The sequence below is a fragment of the Hyperoodon ampullatus genome (genome assembly GCF_949752795.1).
Source record: "Hyperoodon ampullatus genome assembly, chromosome: 2".
NCBI classification, from domain to species: domain Eukaryota; kingdom Metazoa; phylum Chordata; class Mammalia; order Artiodactyla; family Ziphiidae; genus Hyperoodon; species Hyperoodon ampullatus.
This window is the reverse complement of record NC_136915.1, coordinates 100,475,212-100,485,601: the sequence shown is the minus strand read 5'-3', so window position 1 is coordinate 100,485,601 and position 10,390 is coordinate 100,475,212. Positions and strand designations below refer to the sequence as shown.

The 10,390-nt window shown below is 55.5% G+C and overlaps 1 protein-coding gene across 1 annotated transcript; it reads left to right on the top strand.

The window, feature by feature from the left end:
* Positions 1 to 4,373: 4,373 nt before the first annotated feature.
* On the top strand, positions 4,374 to 9,883 carry PPM1J (protein phosphatase, Mg2+/Mn2+ dependent 1J; the record flags this gene model as incomplete). The annotated part of the gene is made up of 10 exons (XM_079697265.1): positions 4,374 to 4,699; positions 6,303 to 6,417; positions 6,887 to 7,174; positions 7,461 to 7,573; positions 7,849 to 7,933; positions 8,523 to 8,641; positions 8,845 to 8,908; positions 9,065 to 9,172; positions 9,284 to 9,435; positions 9,580 to 9,883. The coding sequence occupies 10 exons, from the start codon at positions 4,374 to 4,376 to the stop codon at positions 9,725 to 9,727; spliced, it is 1,518 nt and encodes a 505-aa protein (XP_079553391.1). The 3' UTR covers positions 9,728 to 9,883.
* Positions 9,884 to 10,390: the final 507 nt, after the last annotated feature.

Sequence of the window (10,390 nt, the reverse complement as noted above, 5' to 3'; positions counted from 1 at the left end):
CCCATTCCCACTCTAGAGGGCTAGAACGGGAGTCCTCCAGGTCTCTGAGCCTCAGCGGCCTCAGCCCCAAAGCATCTCCATTTTCCCCAAGACCTCCCCTCCCTCAACCTCCAGAGGGAGGTGGAACTGAGGCAGGTAGGATGGTGGGGCTCAAGAAGGACCAAGAGCCATGTGTCCTAGCTCCCCAGAGTGAGAGCCCAGAAAAAGACTGCGGGGGCAGATGGAGGAAGTGATGCCAAAACCCCTGGGATGGGTGTGCTCCACGGGCAGAGAGCTTCTAGAAGTACCTCTTTTCTGAGTAGGTATCTCCTCTGCCTGCCCCCTTCAGGAACCTTTGTTTTGATCATTACAAAGGCAGCTGTGCCTTTTCTCTGGCAGTCCCCCAACCCATTTCTCCCTGAGCTGCCACACCTCCAACCCAACTTTCCCATCTCTCCTATGAACCCCAAGACCCAAAAGACCCCGGAGTGGGCATTTGGGGTGCCTTCTCTGGCATTCTATTCCTTCCCTCAGAGAGAGCTTGAGAAAGAAGCTTCTGGGGTTTGTTCTCAGGCTTCCACACTCCTGCCTCAGTTTCCCAGGCTGTTTTCCTCAAACCTCTGCATACCAGCATGGGGTTGAGAATGTGAACCACAAGATCCTTTAACCTTTCCCTGACTTCTCCCGCCCCTGCCCCGCGCCCACTCGGTCCTCCCAATTCTGAGCTCCCACGCCTGGGACCTACCTGCCCCACGGCGGTACCCACGGGTTCCACCCGCCGGCCTGAGGTTCTCCTCGTCTCTGAGCCCGGGACCGAGACTCCGAAAGGCGGACTGCAGGCGGGAGCGGTCAGCTCCGGTGCTGTCTACTCCGGAGTCCTGCCCCCCTCACCAAGTTGCTGCTTCCCCGAGGCGGAGGGGCTCTGGCCAAACTGGCATCACGGTCATGCGGGGCCCGTCCTGGGCACGGGGGAGCTCCGGGCCTGCTCGGCCAGCTCTGCAGAGCTCAGCCAGGGTCCCTCCGAGACTCCCGCCCACAGGCCTGGGAGCTCGTGGCTGCCGCCGCCGCCTCTTCCTCCTCCTAGCCCGGGGCCGCCCCCGCTTCCCCAGCCCCGCGCGGGCGTAGCCGCCGCCGCCTCCCAGACAGCGCCGGGCACCGCGCACTGCGCTCCGCCGACCCCGCGGGCACAGCGACCCCTGGCGCTCGAGGCAAGACCGGGGAAGAGAGGACAGCCCCGTGATGTGGTCCCTGGTATAGGCAGGTAATTCAGAGCGGTCCCTCAAGACTCTGGAGGTCTTGGGGCTTGGGGTGGGGTGCTGAGTGTGAGGAGTGCTAGCCCAGACCCTCACGGGTTTTGAGCCTTGAAGATTCCCGAACTGCACTGTCCAATACGGTAAATAACATCTTAAATTAAGTTTCTCATTTACACTCACAACATTTCAAATGCTCAATCACCACATGCAGCTAGGGACTACTGTATTGGGCAGAAAAGATATAGAACATTCCCACATTGCACAAAATCCTATTTCACAATGCTCTTTTAGATTGCTATGGTAGCCCTTCAGTGTTAAAATGTTAAAATCCAGGAGGAAATAGCAAATGATCTCTACCCCAGGAGCGGTGTCCTCTGGGGCAGGAAGGACCTGGGGAGGCATGTGGGTAGGGGCCTGGCAGGCAGGAGGGCTTTGGTAGGCCTGTGGATGATGGGTATGAACCCCAACTTGGGAACGAAAACGCTGAGACCCAGTTTCTTCACCATAAAAATTGCAATGTAATTGCAATTGTATAGTGTGTAATTTTTTACAGGGTGAGATTCTGGATGTGAAAGTATTAGACAAATGAGAGAGGAAGTGGTGGTCTGTGAATTTGTCTCTTGATTGAAGGACACTCCTCTTCGTTTAAGAGGGCTTTGGGGTTGGAGTAATGGGGAGGGGAGAGGCAAAGGGAAGAAGCCCAGTTCCTGGCTCTGAGCCACTGCATGTGGCCCAGGATAAAGGGACTTCTCTCTCTGTCTTTTTAAAATTAATTAATATATTTATGTATTTATTTTGGCTGTGCCCGGTCTTAGTTGTGGCACGCAGGATCTTTTTTATTTGCAGTATGAGGACTCGTAGTTGCGGCATGCATGCGGGATGCATGCGGGATCCAGTTCCCCCACCAGGGATCAAACCCGGGGCCCCTGCATTGGGAGAGTGGAGTCTTACCCACTGGACCACCAGGGAAATCCCTAAAGGGATTTCTCTTGAGGATGCCCATTTCCCACCCCTAGCTGAGGCCTCGCACACTCCTGGCAGGACCAGCCTCTGAGCAGTTCTCAGCAAAGAATATCCTACAAGGCTGCTTCTTCCCACTCTATCTCCCTTTTGCCTCTCACTCTGTGCTGCCTCAGGGATGAGTAGAGGTGGTGACCTTCTCACCAGGTTCTGGGGCAGTCTGAGGATGAAGGAGTTGTGATGATGCCAGGAATAGGAGGTGAGAGGTTCAGGGAGAGGAGAATCTTAGGATTTGGGTACGGTCGGAGGGCTGTTCTAGAGCCCAAGGGAGCTGTTGACATCCCTGCTGACCATCTGTTGCTGGAACTAGGGGGCCTCTGGGCCCTGGCTCTGTGGCCCACTTGCAGTCACACCATGATGGGTGTTGTGAAGAGCAGGGATTATGGAGCTGGATGACACGGAGAAGTGGTAAGCAAACTGTCCCAGAAACACTGAATAATAAAAATAGCCGGGATGTTATATTTTTTCTTCTATGGCTTGCTGCCACTGTTTATGCCATTTATCTGTGAGCTGGTTCCAGTTTTTCTCAAACAGGAGGGAAATACTCATAGCAGCAGCATGTTCTTTATCTCCCTGTCTGCCTTGCCACTCTATGTGCCTTTGGGTCTGACTTTTTCTGGTTTTCTTTTCTTCTTTTTCCTTCTCTCTGCCCAAAGTGCAGGCATAATTATAGAAGTCTACAAACCTGAATGACCATTGTGAGATTTGTATTTGGAAGCTATCAGAAAAGACACCCCTTCTGGGGGTACAGTCTAGCCAGGAACAGAGAGGGTCATGGTCAGGAAGCACCCAGCTGACAGAGTCCAGAGGTGGAATCCCCACCATGAACTGGGTGCCAGTCCCTGAGGACTACCCTGACTTGCATTAGGACCATAAGGGCCTTGTCCCCATTTGAACCATGTGTGAGGTAGGAGGTGTCTCTGGAGGCCTAACAATCAATTCCCAGGCTTAGGAACATAGCTGTTCCAGCATCAGGTCAGTACCACCCTCCCCTCTCAGGCAGGGACTTAGCCTGGCCTCTGTCTCCCCCCGGTGGCAGCCACAGAAGTTGTTCACCTGGACTGTTCTCAGCCTTTGCCTTAAGAGGAGGAGGGTGGGAGAGGAGGAACACTCCCCTCTTCTATTCACCTACCTCTTAACCCTTCCTCTCTGATCTAGATAAATCAGCTTGGTTCTTAAGAATAGGTGTGGGTGGCTGGGGAACGGACATGGGCATGAATTTCCCACTGGCTGTTGACCTCCTGGAACAAGTCATGTAAAATGACAGGAGCATCCAGTCCTGCGTCATCCATAAAACGAACATAATAAAACCTACCTTGCAGGGTTAGTGTGCAGTGTAAAGGGCCTAAAGTATAGAAAGTGCTTTGTAGAGGGCCTATTATTAGTAAGTCCTCAATAAATGTAGTTATTGTTATCCTTACTAACAGTTCTGCTGTGGTCAGGGGAGGTCCAAATATGGACAGAAATTGGGTCCTGAAAAAAAAAAGTGGAGTCGGAGTGGTAACTGTTCTGCCGGATCTAGCGGTGGTCTTCACGGGGAACAGCGCCCTCGGGAATCCAGGAACTTACCCAGCTCCCTAATTCAGGATGATTGGCTCCAGCCTGCCTTGTTACCACTTCCACACCACTCCCAGCACCAGCTCGCTGGCCCTCACTCTCACTCCGGCAGCCCCAGCCAGAGGTGTTACCACACCTGGAGCTTCACACCCAGCGGTCGCTAACGGAGATCATCAGCTCCATCACCCTCTGGGCAGGCTAGCCACAACGAACCCAGGGCGAGGAGGCACCACCCTCCCGTCACAATGGGGAAGTCCTAGCTGATGAATATAGAGCAAGGCTGAAATAAGATTTCTGTTCCCTTCCTACAATAGCAGACCCTTCTTCCCCCCAAAAAATGGAGGCGGGAGAAGTCGGAACGGGGCTGGGGAGAGGCCGCGAACCGGCGGGGCTGTTCCCGGGGTAGCCCCGAGCCGCAGGTAGTTCTCCCGGGGACTGGCCCTGCGGCCCGCGAGCCAATGGTGGGGCCCAACTGACCGGAGCGAGCACCGCCCTTCGAGAGCCCTAGGGGGCGGGGCCTGTCCTGGGGCGGGGCCACGGCCGAGGGCGGGGCAGGGAGGCAGCATGCTAAACCGGGTGCGCTCGGCCGTGGCGCACCTGGTGAGCTCTGGGGGCGCCCCGCCTCCGCGCCCCAAGTCGCCGGACCTGCCCAACTCGACCTCGGCGCCACCCGCCGCCCCTTCACAAGCTCCCAGAAGCCCTCCGGCTAGGGCTGGGAGCGGGAGTGCGGCGCCCGTGAGGACAGTAGAGGCTCGAGCAAGCTTCTCCCGACCGACCTTTCTGCAGCTGAGCCCTGGGGGCCTGCGACGCGCCGATGACCACGCTGGCCGGGCTGTGCAAAGCCCCCCGGACACTGGCCGTCGCCTGCCTTGGAGCACGGGCTACGCCGAGTGAGCGCCCCCGGGGGCACCCTAACCAGGATGGGACTCCCATTCCCAACCTCCTCCCCACCTCGGCATCCCGGGCGCTGGGACGCATCCCCCCTCGCCGCTCTCGGTGCCAGGAGCTCCTTTTTCCCAGGACCTTTGCTGTCCTCTGGGCTTCGGGCCGCACCCACTCCCAGCCCTTTCTTAAGTCGGGTGCAGCTTTTCTCAGGACTTTCTAGCTCGCTGACTATCCTCACCCGCGCCGCTTCAGGACCTTGTTCTCTCCCAGAGCCCGGAGAGTGGAGGGCCCGTGAACGATGAGTTGGCCAGTTGTCAGTCGTGGCCCGGTAGTTTAATGGCTAAGGGAGGAGAGGTTTCAAGGAGCGAGGGTCCCTTTTAATATAGGAGATGGCGGCTGGAAAAACTCCTTGGGCTTCCCGACCCCAGCGCCCCAGTTCCCTGTCCCTCTTACCGTTCCCCTCCCCCTCCACACCCAGAAATAGCCCGCGACACCAGGCGGCCGCCGGCTTCCCCAGGGGCGGGGGCGGGGGCCGCCCGGGGAAGCGGGAGGGCCCCCCTTTGAACACCCCTTGGCGGGTGGACATGCCCTAGCCAGGCAAGGAAGTGGACCTCCGGGCCAGAGCGGTGGGAGTGGCGGCAGCAGCCGGCTTGCTCCAAGGCTGCGTGAATTTTTTTTTTTTTTTCCTTGTTTGGTTGTTTGTCGGCAGTGCAGGATCTTAGTTCCCTGACCCGGGGACCCGGCAGTGAGAGCGCGGAGTCCTAACCACCGGACCACTAGGGAATTCCTACAGGGCCGGTGGATTTTTAATGCATCTGCTGGGAGAGCAGAGCACTGAGGGAGATGGGGGCGCTGAGGGGCTGAGGGTGGGGCTGGTGGACCCGCGGCCCCACTACCGGCTCCTTTAACTTCCTATTTGGGAAGAGTTTGGGGTTATGTGGCTCCTGCGCAGTCCAGGGAGGCTAACACTCCTACCCTATTTCAATTCCTCTTTCCTGATCTGTGCCGGAGCACTTACTCATTGCCAAACAGCAGAATCTGGGACTTCCCTAGCGGTCCAATGGTTAAGACTCCATGCTTCCAATGCAGGGGGCGCGGGTTTGATCCCTGGTGTGTGTGGGGGAACTAAGATCCCACATGAGGCCAAAAAAGAAAAAGAAAAAAAAAAGCAGAAACTTTCACTGGATGATTTTAGGATGAAGGTGGGTGTGCTCATGAGGGTGGGGTGGGGTGGGGTGTTGTGGACAAGGTGCTAGAAGAGTTTTTTGGGGTCAGAGTGGATGCAGGGTCTCGGCAAGCCAGGAATTAAAACCTCCCTCCCTCCATCCAGGTCCTCCCCCAGTGGCACCACTAGGGAAGGGATGGGAGACCTGAGGTGGGAGAGTGCTGCTGTGGCCTTTCTAGGAGGTGGTGGAGCCCAACACCCAGGCAGTACTCCTTGTGCCTTGCCCTGCCTCCCTTCTCCTCCTCCCTCTGGCCTGGTTCCCAGGTGGCTGTGACCTTTCTCAGCTTGACCAGTAGGCCAGAGAGGGTATGTGCGTCTCAGGTGGGAGTTATTCCAGGACCTGGTCTGGTGTCCAACCTGATGTGGTCACTTTGGCCTGACAGGGTCATCAATGCTGGCAAGAGTCGGCACAATGAGGACCAGGCTTGCTGTGAAGTGGTGTATGTGGAAGGTCGGAGGAGTGTTTCAGGGGCACCTAGGGAGCCTAGCCGAGGCCAGGTAAGCTCCCCACCCCCTCTCCTAACCTCCACAGGAGACACCTATCCCCAGGGATTCTAGGCATTCGGTTCTAATCTGAGCCATGTGATAGACCTACCCCCTAACTCACTAGCTTTCTACCTTAATGGCACAGAACCTTTATCTGGCATTGATCAGGTAGATTCTACCATGTCAGTGTGAATATTTAGTTTTCCACTTAAAATGGAGATGCTCATGTATTCATTGATGATTTAATAACTACCATTGCTTATTTTTGCATGTTTTATCCTCTGAGTTTGACTATTTTGATGCTTTGCTTTCAGACATAGTATGCCTTTGGTGAATGAGTGCATGAATCTCACTTGCCTTAAATACCAAAATCTAACCTCTTCTCTAATGTTTATACGGATGCCCAGAGTCTTGCTCTTTTCCCTGCATAACACACACACACACACACACACACACTCACCTCCAACTTTTCCTCCACCAGGGACTCTGCTTCTACTACTGGGGCCTGTTTGATGGGCATGCAGGGGGCAGAGCTGCCGAAATGGCCTCTAGGCTCCTGCATCGCCACATTCGGGAGCAGCTAAAGGACCTGGTAGAGATACTCCAGGACCCCTCGCCACCTCCCCTCTGCCTCCCGTCCACCCCGGGGGCTCCAGGTTCCTCTGATTCCTCTCACTTGGTTGGTCCTCAGTCCTGCTGGTCTTCGCAGAAGGAAGTGACTCATGAGAGTCTGGTAGTGGGTGCCATTGAGAATGCCTTCCAGTTCATGGTAAGTGGGTGGCCCGGGCCAAGGGCCTGCCAGGCAGACACTTTGGTCAACTCTGTATGGGAGTCAGGTGGCCTGAGGAGGTGACGCTGAGAACCCATAACAGCTTTGAGAACCTGAGCAGAACTTGGTTCAGAGGGAGGGAGAAGTGGGTGTTATACCGATGTCTTCCCTACTGTCCACCAGTGTGGCTTGCCTGGGCCAGTTTATTTCTGCAGATGTGGGCAGGTGGCTGTGTGTCTGGAGCCTCTTCTTCATCCACCCCCTTTGACCCTTCCTCATACGGCAGGATGAGCAGATGGCCCGGGAGCGGCGTGGCCACCAAGTGGAGGGGGGCTGCTGTGCACTGGTTGTGGTCTACTTGCTAGGCAAGGTGTACATAGCCAATGCAGGTGACAGCAGGTATGGGGTGGGAGCTTTGAAAAAGGCTGTGCGGGGGAGGGGTCAAGCTTCTGGGATGGGGGAACAGAAGAGAGTGACGTGGTGGGTGTTAACATTCAGAGATTGGAACGGGTCAGGAGGGATCACAGATATAAGGAAGGGCCTGAAATAGCTACGAGGGGAGGAAAACTGGGGGTCTGGGTGAGGGACGCTAAGGGAGGGCCTTGTCTTTTTGGAACTCTTTATATGAGGGGGTTGCAGAGAGCCGAGCCCAAACCTTTTGTTTCTCTGGGCAGAGCCATCATTGTCCGGAATGGAGAAATCATTCCAATGTCCCGGGAGTTCACCCCGGAGACTGAGCGCCAGCGTCTTCAGATGCTTGTAAGTAGGAACTAAACTCCCTACTCCCATTCCTTACTAATCTTGTGCCTCTCTGTAACCTGTGTCCCAAGGACTCTCCGACCCTCACCACGCAGACAGACCGCTCCTTACTGGGAGCTTACTGGGAAGGCCACTCCACAGACTATGGAGTGCAGGGCTGAGCTGGCTTGGAGGATGTGGCAGGAAAGAGCGTGGGCTGCTCCAGTGCCTCCCACTGTGGCCCTAACTGAGGAAGGAAGTGCGGTCAGAGTCGGGGAAGGAAACAGCAAAGGCCCCTAAGGGGCAGGATAGCTTAGTGCTTTAAAGCAATGGCTCTGGAGCTGGGCTGCCTGGGATTGAATCCTGGTTTGAGTACTTTGTGTGATCTTCAACAGTTCCCTGAACTTCTCCATAAATCAAGAGTTCCTGCCTTAAAAGTTGTTGTGAGGATTAAATGAGCTAATATATGTTAATAATATTAGAACAGTGCATGGTACACAGTAAACTCCATTTAAGGGTCCGCTATAATTAACATCACCTCTACATCAGGGTGTACTGTAAACCTAATGCCCCCTGGCCCTCTGCTCTGTCTGGCTGCTCCCAACACCAGGGCTTCCTGAAACCAGAGCTGCTGGGTGGTGAATTCACCCACCTTGAGTTCCCCCGCAGAGTTCAGCCTAAGGAGCTGGGGCAGAGGATGCTGTACCGGGACCAGAACATGACTGGCTGGTAACACTTCCCTCAGAGCTGGGGCCCGTTTCCATGGCAACACAACCAGTCCCTCACCAGCAGCAAGGTGGAAGCTGGAGGCTGGGCCAGGCTGGGAGCTGGGGGAATGCGGCCCTTCTAAGGGGTTTGTGTAAGGGGTGTGGCTCCTAGGGGAGAGGGACTTTCATGCCTGGGTGATGCCTCCTGTACTCCCCCCTCCCCAGGGCCTACAAAAAGATCGAGCTGGAGGATCTCAGGTTTCCTCTGGTCTGTGGGGAGGGCAAAAAGGTAAACTCCATGGTAGAGGTGGGAGAGGGCAGGAGGACCCACCACAACTTGTCTAGGGAGGTGGAGGTTCTACCCGAGGGTAGGGGTGGAAAGGGTCCACGGTCCCAGAGAGACTGGGAGAAGGCTATAGTAGTGTCCCCTCCTCATTTCCTTTAGGCTCGAATGATGGCCACCATTGGGGTGACCCGGGGCTTGGGAGACCACAACCTCAGGGTCTGCAGTTCTACCCTGCCCATCAAGCCCTTCCTCTCCTCTTTCCCTGAGGTGAGCCACATGGGAGCCTCCTTAGCCTTCCCTGCTCTAGGGGTCTCGCGCTAGCTTTCTCCCAAGGTCGCTTTATCCCCAAGCTCCCTCTGCACCCTCTCTCCCCACCAGGTACGAGTGTATGACCTGACGCAGTATGAGCACTGCCCAGATGACGTGCTAGTCCTGGGAACAGATGGGCTGTGGGATGTCACCAGTGACTGTGAGGTAGCTGCCACTGTGGACAGGGTGCTGTCAGCCTATGAGCCCAATGACCCCAGCAGGTAGGGGCTGTATGGCGGCAAGGGGATGACGATGGGGAAGGAAGGGACACAGGGAAGAAATGCTTGGGGACCCACATGATGGCCTGTGTATCCATCTTCCCATATACATGTTGGTACATGAATGTGCACATGTGCTTCTGACAGGTACACAGCTCTGGCCCAAGCTCTGGTCCTGGGGGCCCGGGGCACCCCCCGGGACCGTGGTTGGCGTCTCTCCAACAACAAGCTGGGTTCCGGGGATGACATCTCGGTCTTCGTCATCCCCCTGGGAGGGCCAGGCAGCTACTCCTGAGGGGCTCAGCCCCGAACCTCCCTCCACCATCCCAGCCTCTCCATGCTTACCCTTTCCCAACCCAAATTCTGAAGTTGTCTCCTTGACCTTCTTTAGTGGCAATTTAACTGAAGAAGGGGTGCCAGTTAGATCCAAAATTTTAGCTCTTGGCAAATAAACCAGATGGATAAATGTGTGTGTCTTCATTTTCTTTGACTAAAAACTGTCCCAGTTGTCTCCAGAACATCTCCTAGACATCTCACAGGCACTTCAACTCAACATTCCTCCAACTGAATTCATTATTTCCTCCACAAATATGTCCTCTCCCCACTCATCATCTCAGGGGGCACCAGCTCAGCTACTCAAGTTAGAGTTCTTGGAGTTGAGCACCTTTGGCTTCCGTTTCTTCCTCATCAAGCTAATCAATCACTAAGTATTGTTGATTATATATTTTTTAATATATTTCTTTTTTTTTTTTTTTTTTTTTTTGCGGTACGCGGGCCTCTCACTGTTGTGGCCTCTCCCGTTGCGGAGCACAGGCTCTGGATGCGCAGGCTCAGCGGCCATGGCTCACGGGCCCAGCCGCTCCGCGGCATATGGGATCCTCCCAGACCGGGGCACGAACCCGTATCCCCTGCATCAGCAGGCGGACTCTCAACCACTGCGCCACCAGGGAGGCCCCTA